General features: G+C 44.7%; 1 protein-coding gene across 1 annotated transcript in view; it reads left to right on the top strand.

The window, feature by feature from the left end:
* Positions 1-14,575, top strand: part of LOC125425271 (C-type lectin domain family 2 member E-like) — a 31,199-nt gene extending 16,624 nt beyond the window's left edge. Inside the window, exons 3-6 of the mRNA XM_048482870.1 lie at positions 4,296-4,419; positions 10,181-10,368; positions 12,259-12,362; positions 14,464-14,575. Of these exons, the coding sequence (XP_048338827.1) occupies positions 4,296-4,419; positions 10,181-10,368; positions 12,259-12,362; positions 14,464-14,575 (528 nt within the window). The remainder of the gene's footprint in view (positions 1-4,295; positions 4,420-10,180; positions 10,369-12,258; positions 12,363-14,463) is intronic.
* Positions 14,576-16,373: the final 1,798 nt, after the last annotated feature.

Genomic DNA, 16,373 nt, shown 5'->3' with positions numbered 1-16,373 from the left:
TTTTGCTTTAAATGACCATAATCGTGCAATTACAGCAGTGATGTAGGTATAGATTTTTATGGGGAGGTTGGGCCACTCCCCCACTCACCCCTGGGTGTATGGCCACTCCTCCCCAAGCCCCCCACCTCAGTGCTCATAAAAGCAGCTCTCCAAGGCCAGGGATGGCAGACTCCCCTACCCACCCTGCCCCCCCCCACACCGGCTGCGTCCACACCTGGGTCCACACCTTCTGCCATCCCCTCCGGGCAGAGGCATAGCTAAGGAAAATGGGGCCCGGTGCAAAATCTGAGTTTTAGGGCGCCAAGATTCTCCTCTTAAGTCCACATTAAAGGGAGAATCTGGGGTCCCCAGTTAAAACAACATTGAAAGTGATGCTGTTTTGGGGTGGATTATCCCCCACCCTGAAACAGCATCACTTTCAATGTTTAAACAGGGGACCTCAGATTCTCCCTTTGAATCCATGCCGAAAGGGGTGGATTTAAAAGGAGAATCTGGGGAAATTTGGGGGGTGCCTGCTGTCAGGGGTGCAATTGTTAAGCTAACAGCACCAAAAATTCAAGGTATCTTTAGGAGACTCTCCTGATGATACTGCCCAGGTTTGGTGAAGTTTGGTTCAGGGGGTCCAAAGTTATGAACCCTCAAAGGTGTAGCCCCCATCTCCTATTAGCTCCCATTGAAAACAATGGGGGATGGGGACACCCCCTTTGGGAGTCCATAACGTTGGAGCCCCTGAACCAAACCTCACCAAACCTGGGTGGTATCATCAGGAAAGTCTCCCAACAAATCTTTAAAATTTTGGTGCTGGTAGCCTAAAAACTGCGCCCCCTGCAGGCCAAAACAAAAAACATTTAAAAATACCAAAAAACCACAAATTGGAGGTGTGTGTGGAGCTTTGGACATGTAAGGGGGGGGTTGATATCGAGAAAGACCCCCCTTACCTACATCCTTGAATTTCAGAATTGTGTTGATTGTTGGGGGCACAATTTCACTGTTTTCCCCAAGTACCATTTTCTGTAGATATGCCCTTGTGCTTGGAGCACACCTGGGGGATGTCGTTGGTGTCTGCACTAAGATGGGGTGATCAGGTGGTTGCAGGGGTCTGAGTCAAGAAGTGTGCTGGGGGAAAGTGTTCTGTGGACAGTCTACCACCATTGCAATTGCATGTGAATTTGTAGGAGCAACAAGAGCTACACAGAGAACTGTTGACTTTTGGAAGCAACCAACAATTTATAGAACTGAAGACAACAAAATTTTGCAACAGATTGTTCCCAAGTTCAATTGAGCAAATTAGTTCCTTCTTGGAGGGGGGAGAGACCTTTATTTAAATTAATTCTGTTCCTAACTAATTCATTGTTCACATACATAATCACCAACCACCTTATACAACAGACCAAAGGTCATAACCTAGCTTTGAAATGAAATACCTATCTCCGCCTTATGAAATGCTAGGTCTTTATCTGACCAATAAAATTGCACAAGGGAGGCAATATAGCACAGAGGCAATATGCTGAGCCCTTTTGTCCTGATGCGTGTCTCCTTGGAAGGTGTTCTTAGCTTTCAATTGCCTTTCAGCTCAGCTCTAACTTTTCCACTGGATTGTGCCTGTGCAGAGGAGCCGGCCAGCTGCTTTGGTAAATGTCCCCACAACTTCTCCCATACTTTCCCATTTATTTTTAAGTTGCTGACTCCTTGTGTTACCATTTTTCTACCCTTTTTAACATTGTGTTTCTTGTATGCTTATTGTTCATTTTTATTTTGCCACCTTTTTCAAACTTTGTTTCTATTCCTTTTTATTCTCCTCTTTTCTCAATCCCCAATTTCTTTCACTGTGTATGCCCTACTTTGTTGCCTAAGTTAATTTTATAGTCTTATGTAGTATGTAAAACCCGAGGCACACGGAGGGGAAGGCAGAGGTTTCCCTGGCAAGCCCCAGGGATTTGACTCGACTCTTGACCTCCGTCCCTTGTGCGTGCCGCTCTCTCGCTGGCTCTCTGAGCAGTTGCTCTCCTTTGGCAGAGGAGCTGGTGGAGGGGAACAAGCCTCCAGGATTCACCTGTTGGAGCCATGGACATAGGTAAGGGGGGGTTCTCGGGTTTGAACCCCCCCCCCATTCATGTCCGAAGCTCCGCCCCTCCATTTGTGGGTTTTTAAAACATTTTAGTGCTTTTTTGGTTTCTGGCCTTCAAGGGGCGCATTGTTTGGGCTAGCAGCACCAAACTTTCAGGGATTGTTTGGGGGACTCTCCTGATGATACTACCCAGGTTTGGTGAAGTTTGGTCCAGGGGGTCCAAAGCTATGGACTCCCAAAGGGAGTGCCCCCATCCTCCATTGTTTCCAATGGGAGCTGATAGAAGATGAAGGCTACATCTTTGGAAGTCCATAACATTGGACACCCTGAACCAAACTTCACCAAACCTGGGATATATTATCAGGAGAGTCTCTTATCAATACCACCCAGGTTTTGTGAAGTTTGGTCCAGGGGGTCCAAAGCTATGGACTCCCAAAGGGGGTGCCCCCATCCCCCATTGTTTCTAATGGGAGCTAATAGGAGATGGGGGCTACACCTTTGAGGATTTCACCAAGGTTTCCCGGACGGATTTACAACAAAAACCAAGGTTACACTGTATTGTCTATTGTTTATTTCCATTAGTATTCACTAGATTAGATGTATATTCTTTCTTTTCTTTGGCTTTTGATACATTGGTAACTGTTGTTCTGATATGGTGTTTAATCTTTTCATTTTTCTGTTAAATGTAATCTTTAAAAAGGATGATTATGAGATGTGGAATCAGATCATTCTAGTTGCGGTCACCCTTTATGCTGTTTGCAGTGGAAGCAGGTGGTCTTTGTCAGGCATAACTCATCTTTCTATGGTAACAAAATGATCCATTTGTCTGTTTATATGTACCAAGCTTATGTCATCAGACATTGAAGCCTGGAGTCTCTAAGTGGCCAGAAGTGTCAGGATGGTTGTGGGGGTTGGAAAGCCAAACATGAAGAGAATTAGAACATTTTGGTTCATGTAATCTCTGGAAATTTCTACACAAGCACACAGACGCTACTTTTTGATTTGGAAGTGATGGTTGCCTTAGGCAGGCATGACTCCCTAGGAAATAAAGCTAAGTGTTTCACCAGCTTCAGAGTGATGGAAGGACTTGCAGTCCCAAGAATGAAGGGAAGTGGACCATCTCTGCACAGATTATCTTCAGAACACTCCTCTTTATTTACAATGGAAGCAAAGGTTGACTCACTAGAAACCCTGCAAGTGCCCATGTGGTGTAAGAATATCTGACTAGGGTCAAGTAGATCCAGGTTCAAATCCTCACTCTGGTACAGTGGGTTATCAGCTCATCTTGGGCCAGTCTCAGCCAGACCTACCTCAAAGGGTTGTTGGGGGAATGAACTAGAAGTAAGGACTTTGGGTCTCTGTGGTAAAGGCAGCACTAACAGAGAGTGGAGAGCATATTTCCTCTTCTACAAGAGAATGTGAGAATACTGCAGCCAGTGTGATGTAGTGCAGTAGAACCCCTAGCAGATCAATAAATAAAATGCCTCCTTTATACCATGTTAATTTAAGGAGTTATGATACTTGTTATGATACTTGCCATGGTAATTCAACTGAGTCAGACTGTTGCTTAGAAATAATTAACCTTCATATCTTTTAACCTTTGTACTCTAATACATAAGAAACCTGAGCAACACTTTAGAAGGGGAAATAGCAAGCATTGGGGAGGAATCAAGTGCCATAAATATAATCCTGTTGGTGCTGTGGCCTTGGGAATGGAGTCTATGGCTCTGTTATGGAGAGCTGTGTGGAAGGTTTATTAGTTTATTACTGGGCTTTTTCTCCCTCCGCTCATAAGAGCAGCTGCAAAGAGTACTGGAAGAGGACAGGGAAACACAGACCAAGGCCTCTTTGGCTGGACAGTCTGTGACAACAATGCATATGACTGTTTTTGAAAAATATTTCTTTTTCTGCTGATATCAGATGAGTACACGATACGCCTGATATACACATGAGTAAAGCTTATGCCTGAATTATCCAAAGTCTACACATTCTTCTGGAAAAGTGAAAAAGATGACTGCACGTGACACTGAAAAGTCAGAGCAATACACTCCTGTGAATTTATCAACACCAGAAACTGAAACAACTCATGAAAGCTACGGATATTGGTCGTATAAAACATCTCATCGGAAAAGTGGGTATTTGCCAGATAGTATCCATTGATGAAATACCATATTTCTTCATTGTATCTGTATTGTCTTTCATATCTCATATTCTATGCTTGTTTCAGAGTTCAGCAATTTTTGTCTACTCCTCCTCTCCCCCGCCATGCAAAAAGGCCAACTGTATCTGCTGGGGCCCGGAAGAAGCCTTCCCTCCCCCAACAGATGCCTCCAGCACTCCAACTTCGGCATGTGTTTTTAAAGCTGAGAAAGGGACCCTTTCTCAGCTTAAAAATCAAACGGATGCCGAGGCTGGAGCGCTCCCCTGGCTCTCTCTGAGAGGCTCCTTCTCAGAGAGAGGGGGGGGACTCCAGTTTCCTCTGCCCATGGATCACAGGATCCATGGGCAGAGCATGCTCTCCCAGCCCCCGCCCAATCCCCTTTGAAATGACCTGGTGCAAAAAATCATTGTTTGGTCGTGGTGGGAGAGAGCAGTCGCCTACGGAGGCAGCACAAAACTCAGATTTTGCCCCAGGCTCTATTTTTCCTAGCTATGACTCTGCTGCCCTGTTCAGCCCAGCTCAGCCACACCTATGTTCCTTATTGGATGTGATTGGACATCCTCTCCCGCCCTCCCTGGAAAAAAAAAACACACCTCATCTTACTAGTCCAATCGCTATAATAATTCAAATATCTTTTGCAGTTTATATTGCAATTTATATCATTTGGAGATTTCAAGGATGAGTGCTCTTTTCCCCAGGGGAAGAGTGATGCAATGCACGTGTTATCCAGGCACAGCTGGAGAAACCCCTTTGCAATCAAGTTCATGCCTTCTTGGCATGAGAGGGAAGAGAGGAAGACAAAAATCTGTTTTGAAAATGCACTAGAAAGCATCATTTTTGCAATGATTATCATTTTTCTTATCAATATTACAATCTATATATATAAAAATCTAACAGTGTGTTTGTCCCTGATTGTCTCCCTCAGAAGCTGCTGGATGGATCGCCCCCAACTTTTCACAGGACATCCCTCCCTGTTGCGGGAAGGAAATCGAACCTTCAAATCACCAAAAGTCCATACCTGAGCCAGGTAAAACGTCTTTTTCCTGGCGCACCAGGCCATGAAGCTGGCTCTGTTTAACTGTCACCCTTAGAATGTTCGTGCAGCCTGTCTGTCTGTGGCCTGAGGGCTTAGAATGTTCGCGCAGATGGCCACAGATGAGCAGTGAAAACAGTAAATAGGAGATACTGTTAGGTAATACGAATGGAAGTGAAACACATACACACTTTGCTGTGTGAGACGTCAGGTGGGGTCCCCCCCCTCACATGCAGGTAACTTTCACTCTCTGTGCCTCACCCACTGCTATTACACAATACACATCCAGCTCATCCTCACACACCTCACTCTGCCCTCCCTCACATCCAACCACCACTTACCCACTTCCTCACCCATATTCACCACAGCTCTCTTTTACTAAAAGCGAGCTGGAGTTTGCCTTTTTCTTCTAAGACAATCCATGGGGTGGGGACAAACCAACACTACCGGCTCTGCTTCTTTTGCACATGGCCTTTAAGAACCCAGGGAGCTGGCCTCGATCTGAGCGCCTCACCACCCTGCCTCTGCTGCCTGACTGGGATAGCCTGCTTGCCCCAGTTCTGCCTTACCCAAGCCAGGACTGTGTGTGTCAACCAGCCTCATGGACAGCGGGATTCACACTCTGGACAGTTCGGTTGTGGAATGGAAAGGTTACCTTATATTAAAAAAACAAGACAGCACCATATAACGATGTGCATTGAAAAGGGAAAGAGGGATTCCATTTGACCACCCCAAAAGGCTATGCTGGGGATCATTGGACCTGCATGGACATCTGTGCGGGTTGTGGACTGTGATGAGAAGGACAATTGCCACAGCAACGCTTGGCCGGGCCCGCTAGTATAATAAATAACAAACATTGAAATAATAAATCTGAAAAGATTCCTTGCTTGCCACCTACCCACTATTCCCATTCTCTGGCAGGCAGGAAGGAGGGTAGTAATGGCGGGGTATAGACCATTTGGAACAAGGTGACCTGCCTTTTGGAATGCTTTCCTGATTCCTGTAAGGGGTTGTTACTCCGGTCATCAATCAACTCTCAACAAGATTTCAAGAGCTTTATTGAAACCGTGTCATCCCCAAGGCTCAGATAGCCAAAACTGAAGTTTGGCTCTCTGGCCCTAGTATACACCTGTAAATTACAGAGAGGTTCAACCCATAATCCCCCCCCCCTCACATTCCCATAATATCAGCATTTGAAAGGATGGTGGGAATAGTGGTATTGTTTAGTACAGATAGTTCACTCCCTTGGAGAAGGCAGATAAGAATGAATGGGCAGCTCTCTTGACTAGTTTCACACAAGTAGGGGGAGACTTCCTTAGCCTGGGGCAATGATAATGGCAAAGCCTTCTGTGACCTTGGAGTGGACATGCTAGTTGCCAGGACAAGAATGGCGCAGGCCTGACAATTCCTAAACCTCACTATCCTGTATTCTCTTACATGCAAACTGTTTTGTGCCTCGTTCGTCCCAGCACATAAAAGTTAACAGCAAGGTGGGGGAAGCAGGGGCAATAAACAGGCAGTGGAAAAGTAATCTTGCAGAATGTGGAAGAAGCAGGACGGAGTTGGTCACAACAGTGAGGGGAAACAGGGAGAGGTTTATGATAGCATGAGGAGTATAGGAATGAACCTAGGAAGGCTGGCGGTGGGAAGATGTCCAGGACAAAGTTGTGCTCACTGGCAGATCTCCCCTGCTCTGGCAGGAAAGGAAATTAAACTTGGGGTGAATAGAAATTGAAAGCGGGGCTCAGGAAAATAAACCCATACAAGAAATGTATTGTCGAAGGCTTTCGCAGCCAGATTCAACTGGTTCTGGTGGGTCTTCCGGGCTGTGTGGCCGGGGTCTGGTGGATCTTGTTCCTAACATTTTGCCTGCATCTGTGGCTGGCATCTTCAGAGGTGTATCGCAGGGGGAAGTCTGTTACACACCGTGTCCAGTGAGAAGGGAATGTTTTAGTGAGGTATAAATTTTCACGTCCTCTGGTGGGGAACCAATCAGTGAGTGTTTGGGTGGAACTTGCTATGCAAAGGTGTGGTTGATAGTATAGTATTGCAGGTGGGGTTTTTCAGTCCAGGGAGTTATTCACAATAGCATTCCCTGCAGCAGCAGCAGCAGTATTAGTGAATGCAAATCCTGTGTTTGGGTGGAGTCTGTGGCATCATATCCCCTCTGTCCTCCTGTAGCAGCACCCCTAAATCTTCAGGAGTTTCCCAAGCCAGAGGTTTCAACCCTACACCATTTGGGATGCCCTTCTTTTCATGGAAGTTAATAGGAGTCTATTCTCTTTGGGGGTTTTCTATTCTGAATGCATTTCCTAAATAAAACTTAAAAAAATATTACTGAGATGTTGTATGGCTGTGCGTACTCAATGCTATTCATTGTGTGTGTGTATGCCATGTGTGGTCCACATGCTTCTAAGCATCACAGAACCATTTGACTGGCCAGTTCTGAGAAAAGAATGTGGGAGAAGAAAAGGTGTTCAAAGCACAGTAACAGGACTGGAAGGTGGCAGTCCCAAGTAAGAGTGCATATATTGCCCCTTCCGGAGCTCTGTTTATTGATGTTTGTTTTCAGTTCCCATGAGGACTTGGTAAGTACGTGTTAGATATAACTCCAGACCTTCTATTAGTTACTCCCTGGAACCACACTGAAACTCAGAAAGTACTGAAATGTATTTTCTTCCACAGATCTACGCAGATATTGGTTGATTGGAATTTTTACTTGTTTATTTCCTCTCGTTCTGATCATCGGTACGTTGGCATTTACAGGTGAGTTGATTTCTGCGCGCTGAGTCTCCTATCAGCTTGCTTATTAACTAGTTCAGTGATAGGCTAGCTGTTCTTGGAAACATCTTGTCCCTACATACCATTGTGGATTTCTTTGGTGTACTGAATTAGTTTGAGAACAACGTACACCACTTCTCCTCAACCTAATCAAGGCAGCCCTTGTACACCTTTTATGGTAAGCCAGTATCTACATGTAGGTGATCTCGGCTTAACTAACATGGGAGTAATTTATGATACCTGTTTTTTAAAGAAAGAATCCCAACAATTGTAAGGCTGGACACACTCAGACGAAGTCGGCTTTGTGATAAAAGAACGAACTTTATTGAAATGTGTCGCCCTGACTACAGGGTGCTGGAACTGAGGGTTCTTGCCCTCAGTTTCAGTATATGTAGGGGGTGTAGTGGGCGGTCCTTTGTGGTGGCGGGGACAGGAGTCGTTGGGGAAAAGGAAACTGAAACTTACTGGGAGGGCCTTGGCCCTGGGGAAAGGAAACTAGAACATATTGGAAGGGCCTTGGCCCTGATACAATAAATTTATTTATTCATTCATTCATTCATTCATTCATTCATTCATTCATTCATTCATTCATTCATTCATTCATTCATTCATTCATTCTTTAGACTTTTATACCGCCCTATCCCCGAGGGGCTCTGGGCGGTGCACAACATATAAACATGATACAATCATAAGATAGCTAAAAACCTTTAAAAGCAGCGATAGAAACAGTAAAAACTAGGCATACTAAATGTTATAAATACAGTATAAATATAAGTGGCGTCCGGCAGCTCCATTTTCAAAATCCTCTCCCCAAGAGGGAGGGATGGCGAGTCCCATTAGGTGACAAACGGCCCAGATGTAGGGGCCTAAAAGAGGGGGGGCACCATCAGGGCCGGTTCCTCCAAAGGCCCGTTTATCACGTAAAGGTCCTCTTCTCAAATGCAGCAAGTAATTTGCTGGTTACAAATGTCCTTAAGAGATCTGCTATGCTCGACTGCAACTGAATTGTAACTGCAGCCTTCATACACACACATACACACACACACATATACACACATATATATATATGTATGTATGTATGTATGTACATATACATATGTATGTATGTATGTGTATGTGTGTGTATATATGTGTGTGTGTGTGTATGAATATATGTATGTATATGTATGTATGTATATGTATGTATGTATGTATTTGTATATTTATGTATGTAGGTATGTGTGTATGTATGTGTGTGTGTGTATATATATATGTGTGTGTGTGTGTGTGTATGTATGTATGTGTGTGTGTGTGTGTGTGTATGTATGTATGTGTATATATATATGTATATGTATATGTATATTTATGTATGTATGTATGTAGTATAAGCTGAGTGAGAAGAAGCTCTGCCAGCTTCGTCTTAGTGATCTTGTATACAAATAAATGTGCTTACAGGTGTTATCATCAACACTTTTATTACCAGAAGGCTCCAGTAAAATCAGGGCTACATTTCACTTTTCATCCAGGCTGCCTTCTTTCAAACGACAACCCTAAGAGTGAATTAAGATAAGCCTCTGAAACACATTCGAATACTGCATGCTCTTCAGAGTAAGCATCTCTGTAAAGTAACGCACAGTAAAATACGCATGATGGATCTCTCCAAATGCTCCAGTGCTGAAGGGTAGCATGATGTGATGGTTAGAGACAGGGACTAAGATCTAGGAGAACCAGGTTTACATTTCTAGTGTACCCTGGAAGCTTGCTGGGTGACCTTAGGCCAGGCATAACCACTCAATTCAAACGGTTCTTGTGAGGATAAAATTGAAGGATAGGAGGAGGATGTAAACTGCTTTCTCCCAGTGGGAAAAAAGGCCAGGTATAAATGAAGTGAATAAATATACAGATTGCAAGAGGTCATCTATTAGGAGAGCTTGTTGCTGATGCAACATGAAGAAATTGAAATGCTCTTGAAAAGCAGAGATCAGTTCTTCAAATGGTCCTGTTTTTGTCTAGCCATCAACAGATTTTTCAAGCTTCTTCAAGCAAATGAAAATGTTCTGATTAGACAGGGTGCAGACTTAATTATCTGATCACAGCTAACTCAATAGCTACAATCTATCAATGTTAGTAACTAACTTTGTGAAATGTTTCTTATTAGTAACAGTATTAAAGAAACCATGTCCAGCTCTTCCTACGTGCCCCGTGGTCACGTGTCCAGATGGTTGGGTAGGATACCAGGGAAAATGCTACTACTTTGCAAAGGCTGAAAGAAACTGGACGTCTAGCAAGATGCACTGTTCTTCTCTCAATGCCTCCTTAGCTGTGATTGATTCCCAAGAAGAGATGGTGAGCCTTTAGTTATATTGGGCACAGAAATATGAATGTGACAGCTTGAAGTCCAGAGCTTCTATGTAGAAGGATCCAAGAGGACCAGATGGTGTTCCTTCAACCCACAACTGCATGCATTTCAACTTTAATCTAGCCCAGGGATAGGGAACCTGCGGCTCGAGAGCCACATGCTGCTCTTCTGCCCTTGCACTGAGGCTCCACAAGCCGAGCCGCTGGCCCCATCCTTGCGGGGCGCACCAACTGCCCGCGGCCAGTTGGGCCGCACAAGGCTGGGCCACAAGACAAGGCCAAGGGTTTCCCCTCTCACCTGCCCCGTTGGAGCGGGGCGGGCGCTTTCCCGGTGGCCGGCAAGGCTGAGCCGCTGGCCCCATCCTTGCCCGCCCTGCAGGCAGCAGGGCGGACGCATCCATGTGCTTCTCAGAATGAGCGGAGTAAAAGGTTGAAAAACCCAATATATACAGTGTTATCTTTATTTTAAATGTCAAAAATTATTTGCGGCTCCAAGTGTTTTCTTTTCCCATGGAAAACGGGTCCAAATGGCTCTTTGAGTGTTAAAGGTTCCCTACCCCTGATCTAGCCGAATGTTAGGATCTGTTACTCTGGTCATCAAACGAGACTCAAGAAGGTTTCAAGAGCTTTATTGGAACCATGTAAGCCCAGGGCTCAGATAGCCGAAACCTCTGGTATATACCTCTGGTATATACAGTATAGTTCAACCCATAATCCCCCCAACCTTGCATTCCCATAATATCAGCATAATAAAGGATGGTGGGCACAGAAGCATTGTTTACAGACAGGCGGTTCCCTCCTTCAGAGGAAGGCAGATAAGAATGAATGTTTAAGCTCTATTGACTAGTTACATGTGAGCAGGGGGAGGCCTCCTTTGCCTCGGGCGATGATAATGGCTGGGCCAGCTGTGGCCTTGATGCGGACGTGCAAACTGCCAGGCTGAGAATGGCGCAGGCCTGATACATATGACTGTATAAGGGGAACTACATGCAGAGTCCTCTTGTCCCCCACATGGACTATCAACAGAGGGGTTCTGGGAGTTTCAGGCTTGAACTAATTCCCATGCACATGGGACCCCAATTGTCCTGAGGTGGGCAGATATCAAGGCACAACTCAGAGTCATAAGGCAGCCCAAAGTCAAGCACAGTTCCATCACAGTCCAAGGCACCAACACAGAAGAGGGCAGTCCAAGTTGTGAGTCACGGTCAGGATACTATGAATCCAAAATACAACAATTCCCAACCAATCTACAAGGCGGTAACAAAGAGCCACTCCCACCACAGCCAAGACTGTCTGTCTGCCTAAATAGCCCCTATCTCACTGAGATAGATGAACCAGTTGTTTCCAGTTATGCTGTTCTGGCATTCCAAGCCAGATAGTGTATTCCAGCCCTGCTCTTCCTCATTATTGCTGTCAGGGAGTGTCCTGGCTGGGCTTGCAGTGGAATGCTCTGTCGTCTCTCTTGCATTTCTCATTGAAATTATCTGCTTCGGAGGCTTTGGTGAGACCCCTGGTGACACTGACTGTTGATCGGTTTCCAGCACTCTCTGACAAAAGTCAGAGGCAAATGACCTCTGAATATCTCTTGCCTTGAGAACCCTACTAGGTTGTCGTGAATCAGCTGCAACCTGACAGCACTTTACATACACCCACAAGAAGGGCTAACCAGCAAAATGTAACCACCTTTAGAAGATGTCTTTTGGTTCCATCTACATTTTCCATCTGAGCACTGTGATCCATTGATTGCATTGATAAGGCATTATTTTCTTCAGTTTATTTCTATGTGCTTTGTTTGGTTTTCCATGCAATGGTTTGACACAAAAATGGAACATGTCTGAACTTTGGTAACATGTACACCCACCTTTTTTTAAAATGAAGGACTTCATCAGGCGTTACAAAGGTCCAGCTGACCACTGGATTGGTCTCCAAAGAATTCTAAGTCAGCCCTGGAAATGGATCAATGGGACCACTTTCAATAACTGGTGAGTCATGTTCCTTGCTTGTTTCAAGCAGTCTGGGCCCAGAATTAGGACAGATTATCTAGGCATGAAATAATTAACGTCACTTAGTGTATTTCTGATAATTATACATTCTTAATGATTTTAAGTTCAGGGGGTCCAAAGTTATGGACTCCCAATTTAATGAATTTTGGTTCAGGGGGTCCAAAGTTATGGACTCCCAAAGGGGGTGCCCCCATCCTCCATTGTTTCCAATGGGAGCTAATAGAAGATGGGGCTACACCTTTGAGGGTCCATAACTTTGGACCCCCTGAACCAAACTTCACCAAACTTGGGTGGTATCATTAGGAGAGACTCCTAAAGATACCCTGAAAGTTTGGTGCTTCTAGCTTAACAATTGCACCCATGACAGCAGGCACCCCCCAAATTTCCCCAGATTCTCCTTTTAAATCTGCCTCTCTCTGCATGGATTTAAAGGGAGAATCTGAGGTCCCTAGTTTAGACGGAGAAGAAGAGTTTGGATTTATATCCCCCCTTTCTCTCCTGTAGGAGACTCAAACGGGCTTACAATATCCTTGCCGTTGCTCCCTCACAGCAACCACCCTGTGAGGTGGGTGGGGCTGAGAGAGCTCTGGAAAAAGCTGTGACTAGCCCAAGGTCACCTAGCTGGCGCAGGGAGTGCCCAGGCTAACTTGAATTCCCCAGATAAACCCTCCACAACTTCAAGCAGTAGAGCAGGGAATCAAACCCGGTTCCTCCAGATTAGAATGCACCTGCTCTTAACCACTACGCCATATTGAAAGTGATGCTGTTTCAGGGTGGGGAATAATCCACCCCAAAACAGCATCATGTTCAATATTGTTTAACTAGGGACCCCAGATTCTCCCTTTAAGGTGGATTTAAAAGGAGAATTTGGGCTCTCTAGTTTAAACACCATTGAAAGTGATGCTGTTTGGGGGTGGATTCCAGCATCACAGCGGCTGCCCGGGGGGGGGGGGGGGGGGGGGACTCAGATTTTGCACCAGGCTCCATTTTCCCTCTATGCCTCTGCCCAGAGGGGAGGGGCAGGGCAGGGGAGTCTGCCATCCCCGACCTCGGAGAGCTGCTTTTATAAGCGCTAGGCCAGGGGCGGGCCTTGGGGAGGTGTGGCCATGCCCTAGGGGCGGGTGGGGGTGTGGTCCTACGTCCTATACCTACGTCCTTGCCCCAACAACTGAGGTTTAATCTGCATCCTGCTCCTAAAGGATGCTGGAGGGCATGGTGGCCCCAGGCTCTAGTCATTAATAAGTTAATGGAGTGAAAACATGCTGCTTACCTACAAAGGTTATGTCAGAGATGTATTTGTCAGTACTGGAATCACATTATGGCCCTCGTGATGACAAAGTAGCATGGAAATACTCTAGCCATGCCCCCACTGTGTTTACTTCGGAACTAAAGGAGAGGAAATGCCAGAGCCCTACGGGGATGGGGCGGTATAATAAATCGAAATAAATAAATAAATAAATAAATAAATTTATTAGTAGGATGGAAGGAAGCAAAGTGAACCCTAAGTTCTTAGCTGCATGAAGGACACAAACCCATGAGAAAGTGGAAATCAATAAGAAACTTTTATTGTATACCATCATAGGCTAATTTAGGGAGCCACACATTGGTGTTTTTTTAAAAATTGCTTTTCTTGGGCTTCAGGTTTACAATTAGTTTTTCTTTAATTTTTATTCATTGTTGGTGAAGCCTACAAAAGATGATGCTCCACAGAACTTCTTAATCTTGGAAGATTCAAAAGTTTTGAATCTGTTGTTCAGCAGATTAACAAGGCTAGTCTTCAAAAATTTGTCTTTTAAATTTTAAAATAATTAAAAAAAAAATCAAGTGGAAGAATATATTGGGAGGAATACCAAAAGATGACAATGGCATTCTGAAGGGGGAAGAATGCCCAAAATGTGCCAGAAGGGAAGGCAACCCCCTCCAAATCAATAGGGAGCCTGACATTTAAGATGAGAAACCCTTTCCTTTTCCTATAGCAGTCCCAAGGAGTTGGCCAATAAGTTTTGGAGCTTGGAATCTTTGTGACTCTGTTAGTCATTTGGTTATAGATAGTTTGTTGGACAACTCCATTTTTGTACAGGTTTACAATTCTTGGAGGAGGAAACTATGCATATATGAATGAAAAAAGTTTCGCCAGCTCTGATTGCTCAAGAGAAGAACCTTGGATCTGCAGTAAACTAGCTGTGACATAATACAGATTCCTACAGAATACACTTCTCAGGTATTTTTAACCTTCTGATCACTTGCTTGACTCTTCTACAGGCACTGACATAGCCAAGGCAGATTTTACAATTCCGTTCAGAGGACAGTAGTAGCAGAAAAATATAGCATCTTTGTAAGAATGTATTTATTAATGTTGGATGAGAAGAGGATCAGGGGCACAGAAACAAAAACACACAGTAACAAATCTATATAATTTCATCATGTGTGTTTTAACTTCTTAGCCTCCTTAGTGGCCCTTCTGAGGGCAGAATGGCAGGATGCAATATTTTGAAATAAATAAAAAGGCCATCACATCCCTTGGAAAAAATGGGCACCACCCTCCAGTCTTTGAAAATAGTAAATGGAGGAGGAGGAGCCACTACCCATAATGCCACCAAAAGAACCACCCTTGCCATAGAACCCCTTGAAACCCCTTGAAAACCCTGTGGCATGCACAGGGAGTTGTAATGTTTCCAGTGGGCGTAATCTTAAGTAAGTGATGAGGGGGAGAAATAGTGAGATAGAAAGAGTTAAGGGGTGACAGAGAGAGAGAGAGAGAGAGAGAGAGAGAGAAAGTAGGTGTTGGAGGGAAGGAGAATGAGAGAAGAAGTGACTAGTCATGTGGAAAGGGAGAAAACAAAAATGGGACAGCTGCTCAATAATATCAATAAAAATATAACAAAATTGGATCTTTCTGACAAATCCACTTAAGTACAGCAGTGCAGATATCAGGCATGATTTTGCTGTTTTTTATTCTTCCACACCTTTCACCTCTGAAAGAGCTTGGTGGTTCTTGGACCCTGCAGAAGAAAGGAGACAATTCTTTATCAGGGCTCAAGGCTGTGGCAATTCATCCTGTCCTGATAAGAAGCTGCCTCTGATTATTCTCTCCAGCTCTGCCTTTGCGCCCAGCTCTATAGTACCTAGTGCTTTTTTGTATCAGCCCTCAAACCTCTGTCCTTCTCTTTGCTGCATAAATCTAAAAATATGGAAAGACACCATGTGAAAAAAAAACAACTCACAGATTCTGGTCAAACTCATGACTTGTAATCCACAACCATTTCTTCTCTGATGAAGAGAGGAAGAGTCCAATCCAATATATCTGTGCATCTGTAATCTGTTTTAAGAATTCCTGTATCACAACAGAACAAACATTTGAAGCATCTAGAAAGTATAGCCATTATAATTTTTTACATAGTGAATGATTCACAAACCTTCTATAGCATGAAATTCAGCTTGGAAAATATCATCCATCTATCTCCAGAAGCGTAACGAGGCAGTCCTGGGCAAACTGTAGCCCTGGGCAAACCCTGAGTTGGATGCCCCCCCCCCCAATGGGCGGCCACTCCACCACGACCAATTTTTTTTGGCACCAGGACATTGGTGCCTGCAGGTGGTGCATTTTTAGGCTAGCGGCACCAAAATTTCAGCATATCATCAGGAGACTGTCCTTATGCTACTCCCCAAGTTTGGTGACGTTTGGTTCAGGGAGTCCAAAGTTATGGACTCCCAAAGGGGGTGCCCCATCCCCCATTGTTTCCAATGGGAGCTAATAGGAAATGGGAGCTACAGTTTTGAGGGTCCATAACTTTGGCCCCCCTGAACCAAACTGCACCAAACCTGGGGGGTATCATCAGGGCAGTCTCCTGATGAGACCCTGAAAGTTTTGAGACTGTGCCTTCAGAAATGTCCCCCCGCCCAGCCTGCAACCCCCATGGACAGCAATACAGAAAACTCAATGCAGAACAAAGATTCTTGGGCAAATTTCTGGGATGTTCCTGCAGGGGG

Source organism: Sphaerodactylus townsendi, unplaced genomic scaffold (genome assembly GCF_021028975.2).
Source record: "Sphaerodactylus townsendi isolate TG3544 unplaced genomic scaffold, MPM_Stown_v2.3 scaffold_25, whole genome shotgun sequence".
NCBI classification, from domain to species: domain Eukaryota; kingdom Metazoa; phylum Chordata; class Lepidosauria; order Squamata; family Sphaerodactylidae; genus Sphaerodactylus; species Sphaerodactylus townsendi.
The sequence above is the reverse complement of the archived record's forward strand: the minus strand, read 5'-3'. Positions and strand labels throughout refer to the sequence as shown.